This window comes from Opisthocomus hoazin, chromosome 11, assembly GCF_030867145.1.
Source record: "Opisthocomus hoazin isolate bOpiHoa1 chromosome 11, bOpiHoa1.hap1, whole genome shotgun sequence".
NCBI lineage: Eukaryota > Metazoa > Chordata > Aves > Opisthocomiformes > Opisthocomidae > Opisthocomus > Opisthocomus hoazin.
The window spans coordinates 12209762-12233537 of NC_134424.1; the positions used below are offsets into that span (position 1 = coordinate 12209762).

Genomic DNA, 23776 nt, shown 5'->3' on the forward strand with positions numbered 1-23776 from the left:
TTCCCTCACTTTCACTCCAAAGAGAGCCCAAAGCGGTTCCCAACCCGCCAGATGTTGCTTAAACACCCCCAGACAGCACAACAGGGAGAGAGGCTGTGTATCTGTCCTTGCCACTCACCATGCCATCAGCTTTTAAGAGTTACCTGCAGGGAACAGTGTTTAGGAAAAGAAAAAGAAAAGAAACCATCCAAAAATCCATTCCTTTGTGACTCCGAATCTGACCCCAAAGTATGATTCATGACCAAAAGCGATGAAAAGAGCTTGTGGTGACTTGAACAATGATTTTTCCAAGCAGAGGCAGTGCTAAGCAGGGAACGCGAGACTCCTGAGAAAGCAGGAGGAATGCCCTCCAAGCCTGAATGCTGTGGATGAAATTTGTTGCATCATATAATCTGGTTTTGTGCTTTGGGTTTCAGCTAGCTGGGGAGATACTCAGGTAGCATGAGAAAGGCCATTTCTGCGAGATCTCCAGCCCAGATTGGGAGAATCAGTCAGACTGCCAGGATCACCAGCAATTTTATTTACTTTCCTTTTTCATTGCTTTGCTAAACCCCATCTCCAAATAGAGCAACCAGGGAGGGAGTGTCAGCATATAGGTGCTGATCAGAGGCAGAGAGGGAAAAAGGTTAAGATCTAAGAGCTCAAAGTTGTTAGATGAAAACATTATTTTTTAAAAGAGCCCGAGAGCACTGGGCTTTTATAAAACCTCCCATTGTATTGCACTAATAAGTCAAGTGTTCACAGCCGAGCCAGCAGACACACTCTACAGCAAATTCTATTACCGGCATGTTTATTTACAAAGGCAGCCGTCAGCCCAAAGCCGAACAGAAAAGAGGAAAGACTGAAATATGTTTTTAAAGAAATACAGCTCCTTTGACTGGTTTTAATTTAAAATCCTAGGATTAGGTTTGTCATTTTCTTTTGTGTTTTGCCCCCTGTCCCCCCATTTCTTCTTCAAGGAAAGAATTGTCCACAGTCAGCCAGCCAAAAGGGAATTTTCCTCTAGATGTCTCTGTCCCCATTTTTATTCTCAGATTTTTTCTCATACACACACACATGCATGCACGTATACACACGTGTGTACACACACACTCTCTTCTTCTCTGGCCTTCACAGTCCAGCATCACCTTTTCCTTACCATAGTGAGTCCAGCATCACCTTTTCCTTACCATAGTGATCTCCACATCCCAGCACAGTGCTCCTCAGAGCTCCTGAGAACCCCAACCCGCCCCAGCACCTTTCTCTGTACCCCGGTGCAGTGTGGCCACCCCATGTGGGAGGCACCGGCTGTGCAGGGAGCAGCACATGGTGGCAGGGGATGAGAAGCCCAGCAGCGCCAGAGGCAGGACACTGTGGAGGACATGATTCCATCTCAGCAGACACCTGCACCCGTGCTGCACATGCGGCTTTGCAAAACAGTTATTACCTGCTCTTAAAAAAACAGGAGGTGTGAGGCCTGGATTTACTAGATTTGACCGGAAATCCAAGACACGCACACAGGCACTGACTGCTCTGCCATTGTGGTTCAGGAGAAAGCACGGTGTCTCTGTCGGCCCGTACCTTCTGCAAACCAGCTTCTCTCTCTCTTTGGAGCATGCATCCCAACCAAGAGCACGTGGAAGGAGAGGAACAAAAAATCCTTCCAGGCTTTGTCAGAGAGAAATGTGGGGTCACAATAACACACCACTGCCTTCCCCAGCAATGGGGGACGGCATGGGAAGCTGGAGGAGAAGGGAGGAGAACAAGGCGAAAAAGAAAAGGTGGGAGTAATTTTAATCGAAAGGAAAAACTTACATTAAATTATTGCTTTATTTCTGGTTCTATACAAGTCTCTGACATGCTCCACCCTACCCCTCGAGACGCCACGTCTGCCCCCAAACAGCGCAGTAAGGAGGAGAAAGACCTGAAGGGATCCTGCCCGAAAAAGGAGCCTTTCCAAGACTTGGATCTACAGAGGAGTCTCTTAGTTAAAAGAAAGTACCCAGCAAAGGCAAACCCTCCTGCCCAGCAGTGTCTGGTCCCACCACTATCCCCTGCAGATGCTGAAGAGTGGAAGAGAAAGGGAAGGAAAAACTCCAGCCCCAGTGTTTTGAGAGGTATCCTCCCTCCAGACCATGCATGAATGAGGCATGAGGATGTGGAGCAGACCAGAACGGAGAGGGCACGGGGGAGAACGCAACGAAGAGATGAGCACAGGGTGGGGGGAGAGGAATTGTAGCAAGATGAGAGTTACCCAGCTCTCCTTTGCCTCTCCCCCCAGCCCCTGCCTCATCGGATGCGGAGGTACGAGGGGATGGAGTAATTGAAGAGCAAGTAGTCCATTTTGTATAAATTAAAGAGTCTCCTTTGGTAGAAGGGGCTAATGTCCTGGAAGAACTGGGCCGTCATGTCGTCCGTTGTCCTGGTGGTCTTGGATGAAGATGGGAACTTCACGCTTGTGTCAGCCCCAACCAGCTGGAGAATGTAGTTGGCATCTTCAGCCAAGGTCTCATACTTGCCCACCACGTCGTAGTGGACGATGCAGGGGTGGCAGAGCGAGTGCACCCGCTCCCAGTGCTCATTGAAGGGCTCCTCCCGCTGCGTCCGTGGATCCAGCAGGTAGTAGACAAACTCCTCGAAGCGCACGTCATCCCCACGCTCCAGGGCCTTGTCACTGGGCTCTTGCCGGTGCCGCCGGATGATCTTGGTCCCGTAGCGCTTGTGGAAGGCTGTGTTGTAGCTGCGGGTGAACTTGTTGCGGTATGCTGAGACCAGGCGCTCGAAGGGCTCCCGCACGAAGATGAACTTGAGGTAGCTGCGCAGGCGGTGGTTGATCTCAGGGATGCTGTACTCGGAGAGGGTGCGCAGGTTGGACGAGACGTGGGCCTCATTGGCGGGGATTTCCAGTGGGTCCCGGTACTTGCCTTGCCCCGTCAGGACCATCATCACCCGCTTCCAGTTAGTGCAGGCCACTTTGGGTACGTAGCAGTAAAGCAGCCCATGCGTGTCATCCACCACCAAGTGCCGCAAGTCATCCGGCCGCAGGAGACGCCGCTTGCGGGTGTAACGGTTGCAGATGTTGCTCAACAGCTCCCGTCTCTGCTGGTGAACCGCCTGCAGTGATGACTGCTCAAACTGGGGAGGGAAAAAAAAAAGAGATGATCACCAGCTTGCCCATGTTGATCATGGCCTACACACAACACTTGTTGTACAACTGTCTCCATTCCCTCCCCTTTCCTGGATTTAGCAGTTGTCCATGTGGGATTTCTGGGTACAGCATTGACTTTGAACACAACTTGATTTGGTGCATTTAATTCTTGGACCTGCTGGGGGCAAAACACAGAACAAAAGATGATGATGAGCCAGATGAGATGTCAAGTGAAAGGGGGTAAGGGGAGAACAGGCTGTGTAGAGAGGGTCAATAACCAAATATTTATTATGGCACCCACACGCACCCTGGGCTAAAGCTCTCCCTTATGCCAGCCCGGGGGGGCATGCATGGCCCAACCCCTCCAGGGGCAAACAGCACAGCCCCTTTGCTGGCACAGGGCCCCGCACACCTCCCAGCTGCGATGGGCATCGCCGCGCCGGCGCCTGCACCCACGGCCTTGCTGCCAGCACTGCAGCCGAGAGGCAGGAACGTGGCACACGAGTGCAGGCATGCACGGTGAAAGGGTGCGCTGCCAAGGAAAGGCAAAGGAGACGGGTGGAGGATAATGGCCTTTAATGCTGATGGTCAAACCCGGGGAGCAGATAGGGAGCTGGAGGTGAGCTGGAGGTGGCAGGGCATGACGGAGAGGAGTGAGGTGGTGGTGGGGCCCTTCCCCAGGGCTTTGGGTTTCTTCTGAGGGACTTCTTCCACACAGGCCAGTGCAATGCCTCAGCTCTGGTCACAGTCTCCTTTGTCCACAGGGACGTGCTTTTTCTTTATCCCTACTGATCCTCGCATCAATGCCTGGCAGCCGCTGCATTGGCTTCCCAGGAGCCCCGAGTCCCCAACCCCTGCCCCAGCTGAAACTTCCCTCCAGATCTGGTGACATGACCTTTCCTGTCATGGTTTTCATCAGAAATCCCAAAATGTCATTAAAACATCTGCGGAAGGAAACTATTTCCAGGAACTCAGAAGGGGAAGGTCCCCTCCTCCTCCTGCCCACTCCCTCCCCGTTTTGCTCACAAGGGTTGGGAGGTTTTGCATTCAGCCCTGAGGTCATTGTTGGGAACCTCCAACAGCCTCATCCAGGACATGACCGCTAACGGCTTCAACCACCCGTTTGCTAACCCAGGGCAGCTCTGACCCTGCGGAGCTGTTGCTCTGATGCAATGCAATGACCTCCCATGTTGCAAGAAGATGGTGGGTTCCACTTTGGGGTTGTGAAGACAGTCCCACCGGCGTCACAGGGCGCCACGGCAAATATCTCTGCAGCCTGCAGAGATGTGGCAACCTCAAGATGCAGGGCAAGCGCAGGCCACCTCCTTGCTCCCTACGTCCTTGCTGCTGACAGCTGCCATCGCTCATGCATGCCAAAGGGCACACTTTGCCAAGCTTCAGGTGCACCCTCGGCTCTCCCTGGGGACCCAGAAGGGGTTCTGGCAGGCACTAGAGCCTGGGAGAGGCAGCCTTGTGGAGATGGGGCTTTGCAAAGCTCCTGCCAGGAACTGGGATCCTGAGACAAACTGCCCATCCCGTGGATGCTCTAGCAGACCCATCACCTTTAGAGGGGCACTAACACCTGGGCAAAACGCTCTTCCTGCAAGGGATGAACTACACTCAAACCCTTTTGGATCTCATTTCCACAAAAGAAACAACCTTGTCCAGGCCACTTTAGTGACCACTTTCTCCAGGAACCTGCATGGGCAGTAACCTGAGACAGGGGCAGGAGAAAGCACCCCATCCCTGCTCCTTCCAACAGGGAGATGATAAGGGAAAATGCTCAGATGGAGGAAATGCAGGTGAACAGACTCTAACTGCCACCAAGACTTTGACATTGTCGGCTACTTGGATATGAAAAAGATATAGCACCTAGGGAGGTGATAATCATAGCTGAAGAGGCATTCTCATGGTATACCTCCTTGCAACACAGCCAAACCTTTCAGTATAAATTTCTTTCGTTTGGAGGCTCTCCATCACCTTCTAAAACTGGAAAACCTTTTTGCAAGTGCTTAAAAAAAAAGAAGAGGTCTTTTAATAACGTGATTTTTTTTTCAGGTTTTTCCCTGCACTTGCATAATTCAAAACTATTGGACCAGAGAGACAGACAGACAGACAGGCAATGTCTGCAGGCATGGCAACAAATAAATGTGACTGCTTTTCAACAGCCGCCCACTGGAATAAGTGCATGTCTTGCAGTTACTTGAGAGCAAAATTATTTTCCTTCTCTTTAAAAGCCAGAGAAATTAAGTATCACTTCTAAGGCAGTAGCACCAGGACATTCCAGCAGCATTAGGGTTTGCTGGCATCCTGGCCAAGGAAGTCCACATTTGCCATTTTTCCCAGAGCAAATGTAATTTGGCTGCTTATGGATATAAAAGGATCAACCTAGACAGCAACACAAAGCGTTGCGTATGGAAAGGAGATCTGGCTCTGGCTGCAGCGGGCACTGCCGATAGGCAGTGGGGAGGCAGCGGGGATGGCAGCCAGCTGCAGGGACCACCAGCATTGCCATAGCCCTCTGCTTGTTGGGGGATGCAGAAGACGACTGCCCCGTGGACGTGGGGAGATACAGGTGGTGGGGCATGCGGCCATGGCCCAGCCCGTTGCACCGGTTAGAGCGTAGTTTCCTGCAAGGAAGTTGTGGGCCAGGATCCCTCTGCAAAGACAAGTCTGGCTGCATGGGGGTAAAACTCCCCTCCCAGGGAGGAAACGCAATAGAAGAAAGCAAGCACACCTTAGCAGCTTCACCCACGAACCCCCAAGCTCCCATTCAGCTGCTAAGGGCAAGCAGGACACCTTCCGTGATGCCAGGTCACTGATGCCGGTTGGGCTGCACGCATCGGGGCTGCTGAGGGCGAGTGCTCCCTATGTCATGTAGCGACCATGGCTTGTCCTGCTGCAGAACCTGCATGGCAGGGTCCCACTAAGCCCATGGAGAGGGGAGCACGTCCCTGCCCAGGCTGTGCCTGGCTGCCCCCTTCTCTGCACATGTGGCTGGCATGGCTCAGGGTGATGGAGAGGACTGAGAAGCCCTGGGATTATATACCCCTCATGGCTGCATCCAGCTTTATATATGTGTGTGGATACATATATAGCACCCAACACAGAAGCATCTATCAGTTATTAGCTCAGAAGGTGAAGCAATGATGCTCTTGCCCTGCTATGATTGCCCAGAGTTGGTTTCGAAATCCTCATATGGCGAAATCTCCTGTGTTTGCCCAGCCCACCGGTAACGGAACCATTTGCCCAAGTTCCAGCAAGGGCTATAAGCAGTTTTTTATCAACAATTACTTCCCAAAGTGGTGTGCTCTTTTCTTTTGGACACGGCCAGAAGTTCAGGCTTGAGGACCTTGGGGGTGGCTGGAGACTGTGCAGTGCCCCACACACCGGAGGGGTGGAAGAAGGTGTCAACCCTCATGGCCCTCCCCCCCCAGCTCCCTCTCTCTGTCACCTTACCTGGTCGCTCTCGTACAGGGCCTGGAGTGGGCTGCGACCGGCCTTCCCCTGCCAGGTAGATCTCATAACCCTGTCTTCTGCTGCTGGAAAAGGAGTGAGAAAAATCAGTGGTGTTGGGAAGGGCTGCTTCCCTCACCCCCTCTGGAGATGCCCAAGTTGGGATTAGGCAATGTCCCCCAAGAAAAGGCAAATCTCTTTTGGCCCTGGGAGAAGATCTCCCTTACTTTTTAACAAAACCTGCAGTTAAGGTTCAAAAGACCTAACTTTTAAACAAATAAAAGACCATAAATAATGACAACAGCTTGTTACAATTTCAAAAGCAGCTGGGAACAGTTTGATCCATGTCCATTTGGGAAATGCCACTGCGTGCAGGCTTCATTGGCGAGGGAATGACCGAGGAGGTGACAGGACCCTGACCAGCATTGCCGCGGCCCCGTGAGGGTGAGACAACATCGGTGCTTGGCAGACATAAGGGACAGAGCCAACACTGGCGGCTCTGTGCTGAGCCCCACGGGCTCGGAGTCTGCATTTCCAGGCTCACAGACACAGTCCTTAATAGACCAATTGGTCAGATGCTTCGTCTGACTGTTAGGTTGTCTTAAGTTCTTATTTGCTATTTTTTTTTTCTTCCCTTCTAAACCAGCAACATGTCCATGAGTGTTTGAAGCTGAAGACAGCCACCCAAGCAGTCCTCACCTCTCCCCTGCCATATGGATTGGATGGTTTGATTTTGAGGGTCTATTTGCAGCAGCACCAAACCCGAGGCTGGGTCTGGCCAGCAACGAATGCGGTGCCGGACACCCAGTTGGTGACAGACGCTGAAGTTCTCATGTTCATAAATTATGTAGGGATGCAACCACTTTCCAGGCTATGAAGCATCTGCTTTAGCTGCCGTCCCTCAGCCCTGGGGACCTGTTTCCAGCACAGCGTGGGCAGAACCACACAGACATCCCAAACCTAATGCATGGAGCCAGCCATGACAGCGACGCAGGCTCTCCCTTGCAGTAAGATCGCCGAGCAGCTGTCCCACCTCTCACCCACCCTCTGCTTCTTCTATCTGACCCTCTCTGTGGGCAGAGGATGCTACGACAGTTCTCCTATGAGAAGCAGCTTTCTAACCATCAGGTTGTGCAGCCCTGGGGTTGGCTTCCACAGAAGAAATTACACTGTGAATTTTAAAATGGAAGAGGAGTTTTTTTCTGAAGGGGAAGTTCTTCCAGTCCTCCAAGTTCGTGCTCCTACATGGATCTTCTAAACTCTCAGAGGGATGTATGTGGTGGAGGGAAAAGCATCTCACACAAACCATTCTTGGCAACGTGAAGGTTTCTAACACAAAGGCTTTTTGCATGACAGTTTGGGGCTCTGGATCTTTTCGTTCACTGACTGCCCCCAAACAAAAACAAATTTGTTGTACAAGACGCAGAAGGCATCTTTTTAACCAAAATAACCAGAAGGAAAAATCCAAATCCCATCTTCTTTTCCACATGTTTCTATTTTGCTGAAATGAAAACTGCTCCAAAGCACTTAGCAGGGTTTAAGCTAAACATTAATCACTCCTGGAGCTGCAATTAGGGGGAAATGACTGCCTGACCTCACAAGATATCATCAGCAGTGCCTGTACGCTTGCGTGTTCGTGGGAAATGACACTTCCTGCAGCACTGGATTGATCGAGCTGTGACTCAACGAGACGTTAGGGTTTCTTCCTCAACCCCCTGCACCAGTTACCCCACAGGAGGGGGAAACGGCATCTGTGCTAACGAGAGATAAGCGGAAGATCCAACACACACAGCGCTGGGCTGAGATGCTCGTCCCACAGGAGCCCCATTTTACTTTTCCAGGCTCAGCCCTCTGCAAATGACCGGGCATGAGACCAACCTTGAAAAACTTGACTCACTGCAGCTCAAACCTGCAAGCAGGGAGCATTAAACTCGAGTCCCTTTCCTGGTTGGGGCTGATAAAATCCTGTTCGATTTAAGAACATGACCCCGCTGTGGGCCGTCTGTGAGCACCCTGCACCGCAGCACTCATCCTATATTTAGTAAAAGCAATGTGGAGGCGTTTGTTTTCGAGATTAACACGTGCATCAACCAGAACCTTTCTTACACAGGACATAAGCAAACCCCAGGTGGCTGAGGCTGACCTGAAGCTGCTAGAAATGCAAATTGCTTGTGCTGCTGCTGTGCAGGGGCGTGTGGAAATGCTGTCCCAGGGACAGGCTTTGGTGCCCAGTGCAGGGTCAGGTCATGGCCCTGGAGGAGCGGGCTGGCTCGGCAGAAGGCTCTTTAGGATGAACAAAAGGCAGATCTGCAGTAAAGCGAGGAGTGAGCAGAGGTTGGGCAGGTCAGATCCCTGCTCTGCCCGCTCTGGGCTGCGCCCTTCCGTGCTGCTGCAGCAGAGGAACGAGCCTGGCCAGGGACTGCTGCACCTCGCATGATTCTTGCCAACAGCCCCAGAAGAAACGTTGCAAAATGGATTTCCTCCAGCTTTTCCCCAGCGCAAGATCTGGCAGAGAACAAGCCGGATAGCAGCAAACCCCTTAGGATCCCTGCTATGCTCATGCTGTACAGGGTTCCAGAAAAAAAGGGAAAGAGAAAATTAAAAAAAAGGAAAAAAAGCTGCCAGGCTGCTGCCGTGTGGCTGGAGGAGCCTGGGAGTGATGAGCTGGCAGGGGAAAGATGCCACCGCTCCACATGCACTGTGTCTTGACAGCTTCTGCTCTCCAAAGCGATGACACCATCCCCTGCCCGGGGCGCCCGCCAAGCCCTTCGGAGCAAATGTCTGGCCCGACAGCAGGTTTGTACAAAGCTCCAACTGCAGGAAGCCTCTCCCCTCAGAAACCATCTGCTCGTGCTACATGCAGCATCCCAAGGAGAAAAGCAAACGGGCTCCTGTCCGGGCCATGGGGATGACTGTTGAAGACAGTGTTAAACCCTGGAGCAGAGGTGGAAGATGCAGCAGCTGCAACCGTGTGCGGCTCGGCACAGGACCACACCGGCACCAGTGTGTGCGGGGCCAGCAGCCGAACCTTGTCCCCCGTGGGACCAAACCACCTGTCCTTTGCAGGGCTGGGGTCAGAGTGGCTGCAAATGCCTGTGGCCGGCAGTGTGGGCTTCAATGGAGGCCAGTCCTGGCCGCCTGTGCCCAAAGCATCCCCAAAACATCTGGGATCGCCCGGCACAGAAACATTGGCCGTCACAGTGGTAGGCAGGCCAGGGCTGCTACAACCTGCCTGAGCCAGTGGGAGGCTGTAGATGGTGATTTAACAGAGTCCAGCCTGCCTCAGACCAGGCTTTGCCACCTAGCACAGCTCTACCCCATGACCCCAACCTGTGGCCATCCCCCGTTCACCATCCATCAGCCCCAGCACCTGCAATGTCTCTGTTGATGCTCTCCTCTCCCAGTCCACCCCCGTCGTCAGACCCTGGGTATTCACCATGCAGCTCTGTGAACACAGCCCAGCCATCATTCCAACACAAAACTCCTCTTCCCTGGTTGCTCCGTCCCAACCACCGCACCACGCCATCCCACACCATGCTCCCATCCTGGAGGTCTCTCCCCATCCTGGTCCCTGATTGCTGTCCCCATCCCATCCTCGCCTTCACCACCTACCCCAAGCAGGCAATGGCTCACCTCAGGAAGGCTGAGCTCAAGGGGCTCCACAGCTGGCTGAACTGCACAGCTGGAGAGGAAACCAAACATGGAGGGGGAGCCGGGGAAAAGCTCGATTCTTGATCTGTGCCTGTTTCTTCCATCAGATCTGGGATGCTGCCTGGACTGTGAGGAGGAGGAGGGAGGAAGGGGACAGAAAGGCAATGGCCTTTACACATCCCTCTTCTTCCAGTTGTTCATGCTGAGAGCAAGTCAGTCACCCCATCCCCTGTACCATTGGCTTACCCATCCCTAGGACGCTCCTGGAACTCCAAGAAGTTTGGGAAGGCCAAGGAAATATATGACAGTGTTGAGGAGGCAGTATCATCAGAGTAAATTAATGGTTCGTACTGCATTTTGGCACCATGGCCCTGAGTACAGCAGGATCTTCCATCATGGGGGAGCTGCCAAGATCTTCACATCCTGGCTTTCCTCCTGACTTTATAGCTTGTTGCTGAGGTTCCCAGATTCCACCACATGCAGTGGTAATCCTCAGAAATTCAGCATCGCCACAATTGCACCCAAAAGCAGTGAAGTCACTTAGCCAAGGTATAGTGTTTCTAAAGGGGAGAAAACATCAACCCTCGGCAACTGCTGGATCGCTATTTGGATAACAAGTATCAAGACAGTGTATGCCCATGATCCAAATCCAAAATGTTTTTCACTGAGACGGGCAGAAGGAAATATCACATTTGTCCTTTGCTTCTTCAAAGGCTGAGGCAAGGGAATAGGAGTGGCACAGAGCAAAGGACCGAAAATCCCATGCTAAGGCAGTAACATTGACCATAAATCACTGAATGAGATGAGCCTGAAAGGGAGCCCAGGCACATTTTGGAGTCTCCTGTGCTACAAGTGCTTTCAGTCTTTCCTTCAGAGCTTAAAAAAGCAACACTGTCCCTCCCTCCTTTCCCCCTACAGCCCAGAATTTAATGCTGTCCCACCAAAACCGAAGCTATTCTCTTGCAGCGGTGTGACATCAATACTGCAGCAGGATCTGGGGTTTCAATGAATTGCCAGTTCTCTTTGGAAAAGGGAATAGATTTTTAAAGCTGTGGATATTTATGTGCACTAGTTGATTGTGAAGACAGCCAGACATGTGTGACATGAGGGAAAGACTGGATCATGCCCATTCCAGACTCCTGGAAGCACCAGTGAAAGAATTTGCTGGTTTTGCTGCAGAGACTCTTCATTATGGAGGGAGGTTCTCTGCAACCACAACAGCAAACCCAGTGCCTGAATTGAAGAGTTTGGCTAGAAGACAGGATTCAGGCAGCAACAAGCCTGCTAGGCTGACATCAGCATTACTAAGGCTTTAGAAAACTGTCTGAAGGAAAGAAAACAATTAAAAGATGTGGGTGCAACTGGACAGGGGAATAAAATAGACAAGGCATTCACTACTGATGCAACTTGGTCTGTCAGTACATTAAGTCATTTCTGTAGATCAAACATATGTGGTAGTTCTTCACCCAGATATATGTAACGCATGAGATGTATGACATACCACAGGAAATACATACTTCAAACAGAGAAGATGAAGTTTAAAAGGTAAACTGTAAGGGACACAAGCAACGGGATAGCAGGCGGCTTTTAAATTGGAAATACTGGGCAGAAGGCAGATTTCTAGCAAAATATCTCTAAGATTGGCATTGGAATCAATACTTCAGGAATAAAATGACATAAAAATAGAAAGATACTGATGACGGACAAAGCGCTGAGAAAGGCTGCTACGGCAGAGAGAGACTGAAACACCAAACAGGGAAACTAAAGCTTCGCCATGGACCAGGGGAGTGGAAATGCAACAGAATTTAATTTTGCAATATTGGAATTCAGCAGTTTCTGCTACTTTGCTGCTGGAAGTGGCAAGAGGTGCCAGATGCGTTAGTTCTGGGCTATCACCTGCCAGTGTGACAGTCATAAAAAAAGAAAATGAAATCCTGAAACATATCAGGTTAGATATTTCCCATAGCAGCAAAAAAAACCCCCAGCCTCAGAATACTGTTGTCCATAGCATTGGCAACCCTCACCTGCAGCACTGACAGTTCTGCTCTCCTGCCACCGAGGCACATCCAGGGCTGCGAGGTGACCAGGCAATCCCAGGACTTGCTGCCGCATGGGAGGCTGCAAGGGCTGGATGTGTGTACAAGCTGAGCCGGGATGTGATTGTGCCCTGGGAATGGGCCAGCAGAGAGGGTCAGGGGGTGTTTCACACGCAGGACATCTTCATGACAACTTGCTCTGGTGCCAAACAGGAAGAGATTTGGAAAGCCTGGATCAGTGGGAGTCTGGCTGAGATGCAGCAGGAGGAATCCCAGCTCCTTTGGGCTGGAGGATGGAGCTTTCAGGCAATTTCCAGGCTAGACCCTGAGACCACAAGGAGCCAAAAGCTCCAATACGAAACCCTGGAGAGGGTTAAAACCTGGAGGTTCATAGAATGGTAAGGGTTGGAAGGTTCAGTGGTCTCCAGCCAAGGGAAGGGAAGAGAGAGTATGCATGCTCGCACGTGAGTATGCACCCCAGAGGCCCCAAGGAACTAATCCTGACCCCAGCACTGTCTCCTCACTGCTGTCTTGCAGCCTCAGCTTCGCTTCCTGTTGTGTCTGAGCAAAAACCTAAAAAAAGAGAAAAAATACTCGTGGTGCCTGGCCACGCGAAATGATCAGTCTGAGTGTTAATTACAGCCTGTGACTCCCAGTGGGTGAGTGGGATAGGTGCTTGTTTGCACTGTAAGAAGAGCCAGCTCTCGGGGCAGCCCCTCCTGGAGCCGTCTGAGGGATGCTCTGTGTCAGACCAAAAAAAAGCTCTGAACTTGAGGGAATGGGGGTGTGAATCCATATTTGTGATGGATTCTGGGTCTGAACATAGGGAATGTTATTGGTGACATGAATTGACTGCCTGGCACCCATGGCACATGCACAGCCTATAAACTGTATTTATAGGACAAAGAAGAGTTTATGGTGGGAAGCAAAGAAGAACAATGTTACCACTTCATACTGAAAGGGGAAACAACATCCAGAGCTCGGTAGTATAAACGGATCAGCCCTTGCTCAAAGTCAGTCACTGGAAGAGCCAGAAATTAGGACCTGGATCTTTTTCTGGGCACAGCAATGAGCTTTTCCAAACTTTGCTGGTTTTGACTCTTCTCTGGAACCTCTCATGGGCGATAAACGACTGTTTCAGTCGTGCTGGTGACGGCTCACTCATCCCTGACTGTAGAAATGCTTTGTGAAGACAGGCTCCTTGCTATTAAAATAACTGCACCCAAGAGACAAGGAGAAGGATCCTAACATCTAATTTAAGCAAGGATATTGAGACTGCCTTATTCAAAGCCAAAAGCTAGCTGCAGCCACTGGCTGCTGAATATTTCCAATTTTCAACATCCAAGAAGGAAAAAAAAAAAAAAAAAAGAGAGCAATAAAGAAAATGGAGCTTGGCAGCAGCAATGATAGATCCAGACAGTTCCTGCAGTCCAAGCTCAACTTTCGCTCCTGGTTTGATAGCAAAGCCTGGGCCACACTGCCCAGCTGGCAGCTGGACACTTCGACTGTGTGAGGATGGCCCAGGGCATGGAAGCCAAGAAATCACACACAGAAGCAGAAGTTGAACCCTTGGGCAATGCCTGCGGTGTGCGTGAAGAGCTGCCCTGCCTGGAAGGATCAGAGCTATTGGGTTGAGCAGGGCTGGTCTCAAGGAATCTTCAGAGCTAAGGGAAGAGGAATTAAACTTCCTCTTGGAATGAAAACCAAACCCCATTTCTATTTTTATTCTTACAGGAAGGTCTTGATTTGGGAATGCAAATTTTTTGGCTGCAGCAAAGAGGCAAATCCAATCTATTTAGATTCCTGTGACTGCTCATTTTTACTCCATCTAAGAAGTTGGGCATATAGAAAACAGAGGCTGAATTAAAATGATAGAGAAGAAAGGAGAAGAAATCTAACAGAGCCACATGCTTGATTTGCTTAAATGCATCCTTCAGCTTTGTGAATTCAGACACAACCACCTCCGCTGGGGAACTGCAAGTGCAACATGCAGCCCGAGGTGTAACTGGCTGAGCTTCATTCAGGTGTTTGCTCCCAGAACCAGCCCAGAGACTCAATGAATTGCCCCAAAAAACTCCAGTCTGCTTGAGCATCCTCTCTGCCACGGCTGAAGATCCCCAGATGCCACGGTGATGTGGGGGGGGAGGGAGGGACACGGCTGCTGTGTGAGGCCACATGATGAGGGGGTGACCACAACGCAAGGGCGCAGCAGGACCTGTCCTCTTGCACGGCCCCGCAGTGCCTGCTTGAGTCGCGACCTGGCTGAGGCTGGGCAGGAGAGTGGCAGTGCGAGCGCGGGAGCTGTACCCCCCGGCCACGGAGAGCCAAGAGCATCTGTCACAGCTGAGAACATTGAGCCCTGAATCTGCAGGACATGACAGGCACTCAGTCTGCCCCCAAAAGTGAAATAATAACAACTGCGTACGGAGACCTCAAGCAAGTGCTTGTTCTGCAGCATGACCCCAACCACTGCCTTACTGGGCATGCAGCAGGTTGGGGAGAGAACCAGGGAGTGTCCGGGGCATTTCAGACTTGCCTGGCAGCCTCCAGACTTCTGCCAAGGGCCTGCAGAGCCACCGAGGCTCAGCTGATTTGGAAGGACATCTCTTACCAGGTAGTAGGACAACTTTTTTCCTATATCTCCAGAGCTGAGGTTTGTCCCCTAGACAGCTGATGAGTACCTCCACACCTTATTCACGTTCTGGTGGTAGGAGATTGTGCCCCTTGGGCATGCTGAGAGGTAGCGGGCAGCCTCCATGCCTCATTCTGGCAGGTACACGTGGTGGCACAGCACATATGGGACTAAGCATTTCAGGGAGATGGAGCATTTCAAGGTGAAAAGCAATATTCAGATGGACACAAGCAATGGCAGAAAGTAAGCAGCCCTATGGAGAACAACCAGAAGAGATGTTTCCTGATCTTTCTCCAGGCCTCTCCCATGCACAGCACTGCTCCCCAAGCCGTCACATTACAGAAAAAGGGAAGGCTCAGACACTGACCTGTGACAGCCCCAGCTGAGCCACCTCACACAGCTTCCACATGGCAGACAACAGATCCCTTTGGAGAGAACGCTGTATTTGACCTCTTTTGTTTATCCCAGGGCTGTGCCAGCAAGTGGTGAGCAGGAGGAGTGACGGAGGGGAGCTGGCATCAACTCGCAAAACTCTGTAGCTTTAATATTTACCATACAAACATGTATTTCTTGTTCCAGACCCACATCCTCCATAGCTCGGGAAATGCCCCTGTGGCCCTTCCCATCTTTGCTTCTCTGTTTTTCTTCCCAGTTATAGTTTGTTCTGTCTGTTCTGCCTTGTGGCAACGTCCCCTTGCAGGGGCTCAGAACAGACACAGGGGGCCATTCGTTCCCATCAGCAGGTGAGCAGCGAGTGACTGCTGTGCCGGAGGTTACGTGAACACGGGCAACAGGTTGTCACCCAGCGCAGCCCCGGGCAGTAGGGTCACAGGCACACCCACCGCCGTCCGCTGCCGATATTCCCCCTGCTGACGAACAAGCCGTTAATATATAACCCAGCCTAGCCCTGACAGCCTGCCTTCTGCTCTGCAGGCCAAGCCTCAGTAAAGGCGGGCTGGCTCTGCATTTCTCTCTGCTGAGGTAGAGGTGGCGTAGAGTCTGTCAGAGATGTCTGTCTCGGCTCACTTGTTAGGGAAAGGAAATGATCCTCCGTTCCCCATCAGACCTGCTCCTGCCAGCTCCTCTCCCATTGCCTGCAGCAGAGCAACAACCTGGAGCATCCTGGGAGCAGCAAGACCTTTCCATCCTTGCTCCAGAGCATTTTCAGACATTATAGCAGAGCCATGGGACAGGATACTGCTGAGCTGACTAGCTAGGGACAGCTGAAAGAACTGCACAGGGTGCCCACGCAGCCTCACCAAGACCCAACTAACGCCCCAGTCCCATACACCTCTCCCTGCAGGGATGGGCAACGGGAGCATTAGGAACAGGATCTCCAAAGCAAGCCCAAGGTCTATAGCTGGTTGTACCTCTGCAAGACCTTCCCAGATAACCCAGCCAGGCTAGTGTAGCATATCAGAAGGGCAGGATTAGAGCCACCATTGTGATCCCTCTTCCTTGAGCACGTCAGCAGGTAGGCACATCCCTGTCCCCTGCAAAACCAGCACATGATTTAATGGCATCTCTCCATGTCACCAGCTGAGCCACAACCCTCAGGCATTGGCATGGGACCTGGAAGCTCAGTTGTCCCTCTGGAAAACACGTACCTGCTCACTTTGGGACTGAGCAACAGATCATTGGTAGTTTTGGCTCCAGTGGTACAACACACCCTTGTTTAGAGATCCTGCTGACTCAGCCCAGTACAGGATCACCCCTGGAGAGACCCCCAGTACCAGCAGCTCAGCCTGCCGGGACTGCTCCCCACCGGAATGGAGAATGCTCCAGTCAATGGTTCATATGGTCCTGACTTAAAGCTGTTTCATTCAGCAGAAATTAAACTAACGAAGTGACTTGAACTTGGCTGGATCAGACAGAACCGAGTCCCAGCAGCACAGGGATGCTTGAAAGCTTAGCTCAGGCCTTTTTTTCCACCGATACACATTTTCTAAAATCCCCCTAGCCCTTTTGAAACAGCCAAACCAAACAATTATCCCCCCCCCAGCCCGCCTCACCTCCCAGCACTTAGAAACTGCAGAGGGCCAACCAGAGATGCATTGCAAGGAGGTTACCCACAAAGCTAAGGGAAAAACCACAAATAAAAGCAGCTTGGAGGCAAACGTGAGCAGGGCAAGACAGGGCGTGCACATGAGGATGTTTACACAGAGAACAGCCCACATACAACAGACACACCGAGCTGCAGCAGTGAAATACAGGTCTCCTCTCCCATCAGCTTGGACAGATGAACCTGCACCCATTCGCATACAGAAGGTGGTTTTGTAGCACCACAGGCACCAGGGTCACCTAGAAGTGCTGTGGTAGCTGCTGTGATAAAGTACCATTTCAGGGCATGATGAGAGAGGGGTGCAGAGGAGGGATGAAGACTGTGCAATGGTCCACCCTGTTCCTCTTCTCCAGTACCTGGCTAAAACATGTCCCATACCTATGGAGCCAATGGTCAGGTCCTACCAGCCAGTCTTACACAGACCCTCCTCGCCTGGAAATCTCCCATTTCTTCCCAAATGACTATTTTGGCTTTCTGGGAAGCTACTTACAGCCAACTCCAAACAGCCATAGATGGCTCTTGAAGGATGATGGGGCACCCCATCCCCAGCACCTCCTTCCCAGAAGAGGGACCACAGGCAGTGACCTCTGAGGTGACACTCTCCATTCTGAGGAGGCCCAGCTGTACAAACCTCCTAGACAAGAAGGAAAAGAGCATTTCCCAACCTCCTTCCACCAAATGCACATGCTCCACAGCTACTATCCCCCAGGACAAACCCTTCTACAGCATTTCCATCCTTAAACCACACAGTTACTACACACACAGAGATCTGAAGGTATTGAGGATCCCCGGACCGCACTGTTACAAGGTGTGCATGGGCTCTCCCCAATGCCCAAGATGACTTCCTCTAGGTAGGAGATGAAAAGAGGTGTCACCCCCTAAAAAAAATGCCCTGGTTTCCAGCAATCACCACCTTGCAGCTTCTCCAGAGCCCCAGGGCTGTGTGGCACAACTGGATGGCAACGGCAGCCAGGTTCCCTGGCACTAACGACAGTCTCCCTCTAGCCAAGAAACACACTTCAAGAGGGGACAATGAGTCACTGTTTTACATGGGATAATTTGATGGACCGCACCGCCTTGAACAGGAAAAGTCATCCACTCTTCTGGGGATGAGTCCTGCTGGCTGGAAGGCAGTGGTCTGTGGGCAAGAGAGCGACAAGTGGCTGCGATGCCTTCAGGAAATGTCAATTCAGGGTGTGGACGAAGGTCGTAAGCTGTTCTCTATGGAAAGTGATGGATGGGAAGAGCCATGCAGAGGGATGAGTACACGTCCTGCTCTCCTTCCAGCCAGACAGGGAACGTCCGAGCCTGCCAGAAGCAGCAGTGGTTGTGGTGATCGTCTGGGGGTGGAAACGCATGGCCTCAGGGAACTGAAGCGGGACCAAAAATCCAAGCACACCTACCTCCACCTGCGCATGAGATCCCTGATGTTTGTACACAGGCTGGGACCCTGTGCCTGGGGCTCATGGGACCAGAGTGCCTCTGCCATGTAGCATTGGAGGACGGAGCAGCAGCAGAACTGCAACACCTCTCTGATATCAGGGCCCTTGGACCATCCAGAAAGTGCAAATTACTGCCAGCACAAGGACCTCATGCACAGACTGTGCGTCTGAGGGCAGAGAGGCATAAGGACACCCCAGGAGCCCTAAGTGTATTAAATGTACTCACGTGGTTTCCAGCCTGCCAGGGAAAGGCAGATGCACGCTCCCTGCTTCCTTGGTGCGGGGTTGCAATGGCCCTTGTCCACGAGTGTCACCTACCCATAGACATTTCCATGCTGGATGCAACAGAACTGCAGACAGCAGACACGGGGTGCTCATTTGGCCTCCAGCGCAAAGTGCCACCAGCACTAAGTGCCACCAGACTTCAGGTTTCTCTGTCCGCATCCTGTTCAAGACAGACACTTTGACTTTCATAGGAAAATGCCTCAGCCCAGCCTTCCAAATGCTGTGGCAACCTTTGTAGGGCAGGCAATGCCACCGTGCCAAGGAACGACAGCAGACTCCTCCTGAAGGGCTGGCGAGACAGAGGCAGCAGCCTTGCAGCTGACCTGACCCCCTTCCCATCCTCCTGCTGACCATCCCCCTTGTCACCAACTTTTCAGTACCTTCCCTTCTAGTGCAAACATGTCCTGACCAAGATCCTGACCAAGAATCACACCTGAGCAGTGCTTTCTGATAGGTGACACACAGGGCTGGCACAGAAATGTGACAAAAAGACCTGTTTCATATCACCAACCCTGTCCTCCACCAAAATGATCCAGAAAGTACCTCTCCAATGGGCAGCTTCTGCACGCTGACTCCTTAGGATCTGCTGCCCCTTTGGCACAGCCCATGGCTGGACACACGATGATGGGTGAGATCCATCACTGCTGCACCACGGCCTGCGTGCCCCATTCAATGCCGCGTGGGGCGCGGGATGCAAGGGCGGCAGCGGTCCAGCTCTCTGAGCTATTTAGATTTTTCTCCAAACCACTACAGAAGAGGGGTCTCTACTGAAAGCGCTCAGAAGAAACACCGCAAGCACTGCTGCCAGTGTAATCTCTGCTGTCCATTTCTATTAATCCTCTCACAGATTTAGCAGGGACTGGAAGGCATGGCGCTGACTTTTCGCCATCCGAGGCATGCAAGGCTCCCCGCCGCTGCAAAGCCAGCGTGACCCTGGGTGCAGCCCCCGGCAGCACCCGTCAGAGGGGCACTGCCCAGCCGGCTGCTGCAGCACTTGCGTGTCAAAACAATGGACACGTGTGTGCGCTTGGCTTCTCGTGCCTGGACGACAAACCCAGCCCACAGAGCTTTGTATTTGCAGTGCAAACTCAGCACTCTGCAGTTAACTCTGGAGCTGAGAGACGATTTAGCATTAAAGTGTTTGCAGCCAACTCCGTCTCCCATATGCTGTACACAACTGCTCAGACAGCAGCCACAGAGGCAGCTAGGAGATCTGGGGGGGGGGGTCTCGTCAGATGCATGCATTTTTTTAAGCTGCTACAAAAACAACATTAAACTCCTGATATAAGATTGGGTCTGAACATGCAGTACTACCTCAGATTTCTACTACATATCACATACACTGGGCAGGAGAATAATTATCTTCCTATCCTTATTTTTTTCCCTTCCCCCCCCAACAGGAGACTTCCCAGCCTTTAACAACTGCCTGGAAGAGGCTCCTGAAACGTGAAATCCCTGCACTGTCCAGGCTTCAGCCAGATGATTCCTGTTTAGGGAGTGCTGGCCATACCCAAGCCAGCGCAGAGACCAGCAGTCACTGGTTCCAGAAGCGACTGTGATTCAGAGATCTGGCTGCTGGAGATGCTTTAAAACCACTCGAGCATTACTCTTGATGCTCAAGATCCTGGGAGGTTTACTGAGGAAGAAGTTGTTGCCATTGCCATTAGGAAGAAGATACTAAAATTACATATGGAAGCTCCTTGTTTTCTATAAAGCCTCATGAAAGCCCTTTCCTCTCTTGACTCCTGCTTTTTCACACAGCTTACTTTGCCTTTATGTTTCTGAAGGTGATTTTTCTTCATTTCTCACCAATGGCACCTTTTGGACCATCACAGTGTCACCAGCCATACCCAGGCACAGGGGTTGGCACAGATGGCCCTTGACTGTGTGGCTCTCTCCTCCCCAGAGACGGGGATGGCTTGGGCTCCATTTTGCAAGGAAGGCTTTGTTATTTCAGTTTGGTCAACTTGAGTCAAGGATCAGCCAGGGAAACTCTAATCAAGTGATGGAAAAGGGTGACAGCTATAGGATTAGCTCACAATAAATCATGCAGAGAGGGAAAGAAAGAATCCAGCTGATCCAGGGAACCTGCCAAATGCCACAGCATCATCTCTGGGGATCAGAGCAGGACCAGAGCCAACGGCAGCCGGTCTGGACACTCTGTCCCATTCAGTGGTTCTACCTAAACCCACATGTCTCCTCGGGGGCAGGAGGCTCTGGTCACCTGCTACCAGCCTGAGGCAGATGCCAGGAAGGTTTAATAGAAGGATCACAGGCATTTTAGGTGGGGGGATGTATTTCACTGGGGTGACGTACTTAGCTTTCTGCTGTCACAAGGAATGCGAATTCCTTTATAGGAAACAGAAAATTAACAATATCCAGCAGGAATATGGCCTCTGTGAGCAAATAAAGTATCTGTGCATGAGCACCACGCAACCTTCTGTCTTCAAATGGTTAATTCCTCCTACAAGCCAAGCAAGAAGCTTTCCAAGAGCAATTTCTCTTTCCCATTATGCCTGTCGCTCTCCTGGCCCTGGCTGGCTGCTTGCATATATAATACAAGCCTGAACTGCCAGCATTTCCATTCCTTGTCAATAAACCCCTCCTTTCCAGTCTGCTGCTCGACAGGAATTGCAGCAGCAGGGCTTGCGCTGGCAGTGCTGAGCCAGAGGTCCCTGCTGGGATGCACAGGGGCTGATTTCTGACTGGCAAGGCTGCACTAGAGACTCACTTCTCCCCTGCCCACCCGCACACCGCAGCAGTGTCCGTACCCTGACAGGTTCCCGTCGCCCGGGCAGGCTCAGGCAAGCTGCGGAAAGCTCTTGGGCTCGGCCAGCTGCACGGATCTACCAAGCCAAGAGCCCATCTGCACCAGCCTGCTGCCTTCTGCTCTACTACTGAGGCCACGGCAGGCCAGGGTGCCAGGGGATCAGGCTGGACTTGCTCAAAACCTACCTGCAGTCAGGTCTGGTTCAGGCAGATTCTGTTTATGCCCTCTGCACGTAGGCTACCTACACACATACAAGAAAAAATGAAGTCTCTCTAATGCCGTATGGCTAAACGACTTGCCTGCTGAATGTTTTTCAAGCCATCTTGTCAGCTCCGTGCATCTGGAATTGATGAAAGCCTCAACAAGCAGATCTTGGAAAAAAATGCACACTCAGCAAACCCTTCCCAACACACCACCTTGCACACAACCATTTCCTCCCCGTCTTTGTTTCACGGCTCTTGTCCCTCTGCTCTTGGTGGGTCTGTGTCCTGCCTTTCTACACCACAGCAGGTCATTAACCAGTGAGACTCACTGCCACAAGCTACAGAGCAAGAGGCTTTACAATGCACTGAAGAGATGCATGAGCTTGCAGAGAAGGACAGCAGCTAATTACAGCCTGCTGGAGGCTAGGGAGAACCATCTCCAGCACATAAGTTCTCATCACATACCTCCTTCTGCTGCATTTAGTAGTGGACATTGCCTGAGGCCACCAACGAGCGCTGTCTACCCAGCCAGCATGTTTAACAGAGGATACATACATCTCCAGTGTCATTGCAGCACCAAGACGCAACAGATCCAGCACCCCTGGTAGCAACTTGTCTGAGTGGTTGCTGGATTTATCTCCCTGTTGCTGGTCAAGCCCTGAGAATGGCTGTTAGCAGCAGGTGCTCCAAAGACATCTCTTTCTTTTTTACAGGGCATGAGCAAGGTCTAACGGACACCTGAGGAGGAAGGGAACCGGGAGTCTTGTATCTATGTCCCCCCAGCAGCGGCCGTTCATGGGCAGCTGAAGCAAAACTCCACCAGCACCAAGGCAGCCTTGTTTCAGAGTGCCTGTGTCTGCTGATCCTATTAAGCGAAAGGGAAATCAATCTCTCTGATGCTGCCAGGAGTAAACTTGGAAAAGACCCAGCTGTGAATATGCTACCCTGTACCCTTGCCAAAAGGAGCGGCCCGGGCCTGCAGATGTGTGCAGGACTGAACTCGCTGCCTTCCCATGCTGTGGAGAAACACAGCGTGCAGAGACACTCCCCGTGGCCACAGGAGCAGGCAGAGCCGCAGGGCATCACTGTAAGAATGGGGATGGGGAATTGCTGAGGAGCTTCTGACCTCCAATTAGTTTGTGCTAATTTCCTACGTCCCTGCCTCAAAGAAAGCCCTGTGGAGCAGGCGAGACAGCCCCAGAGACACCCGCACTCGGCAGCTCCAAACATCACCTTTGAACCTCATGTCAACATTACCCATCTCCCTGCAAGGTCAGTACTCCACAGCACAGTGAAGCAACATCTGGCCAGAAAGCAGGCTTGGATCAGGTTTCACATTAGCAGTGAGGTTGCAAATCCACAGCAAGAGCAGTGGGCCTGAGAGACCCCTCCAGGGGATGGATCAAAGCCGCTGCTCCCTCCCCAGCAGGGCTGGGAGAGCAGCCGGGAGATGGAGGGCTATTAAACTAGTGGCATTTATGAAGAGAAGAATAAGCTGTGAGCACTGTTGTGACAAGAATCCAGGATTCATGGCCTCAGCATCTGTCCGTACTACAGAGGTGACATGGGATGGGAAGGGACCCATGGGTCACACCATGCCCTGTGCACCACCATGCAGGTCCAAAACATTCACCAACTCATCCCCTCCATGCACACACATCATAAGTAGTGCTGCCAGCGCCTACTAAGGCTAGGGACTTGCTGATCTGCCACTTGAGCCACTGCAGAGACAGTGACACCTTCAGAAGAGACTTTCTGGGTAGAAAGCAGCTTCCTGCTCGATAATGTTCTGGGGGAATCTATGAAAATTAAGTCCCGTTATGAAAAAGCTGGGTCTCACCAGCATCAAGTGCTTCTTCAGGACAGCAGGTCTCAGCACCTGTGCTCAGTCAGGGTTTGTTTACATGGCCACGTAACAGGCTCATCCGAGCACGACACCAGACTGGGATCCAGGGCAGTGTGGTCTGCAGCATCTCCCAGCTGCAGAAACAGCTTCGCAGTGCGACACACCACCAGGAGGGCTCGGTGACGGCGATCAGGCAGAGCAGCACTGCTGGGAACCCTGAATGCACTTGTCTTTCATCGCTCCAATGCATCAGGGACAATCACTGA

At 51.8% G+C, this 23776-nt stretch overlaps 1 protein-coding gene across 6 annotated transcripts in view; it reads right to left on the reverse strand.

Annotated features, from left to right (window-relative positions):
• Positions 1-648: 648 nt before the first annotated feature.
• Positions 649-23776, reverse strand: part of CHST13 (carbohydrate sulfotransferase 13) — a 60630-nt gene continuing 37502 nt past the window's right edge. For 3 of the 6 annotated variants that reach the window (XM_075432822.1, XM_075432823.1, XM_075432820.1), the window contains 2 exons: positions 6587-6669; positions 650-3114 (listed from right to left, as the gene is read on the reverse strand). In XM_075432822.1, the coding sequence (XP_075288937.1) occupies positions 2269-3114; positions 6587-6652 (912 nt within the window). In that variant the 5' untranslated portion in view covers positions 6653-6669 and the 3' untranslated portion in view covers positions 650-2268. Of the gene's footprint in view, positions 3115-6586; positions 6670-23776 lie in introns of all 6 variants that reach the window. The other 3 variants (XM_075432821.1, XM_075432819.1, XM_075432816.1) reach the window with 2 other exon arrangements.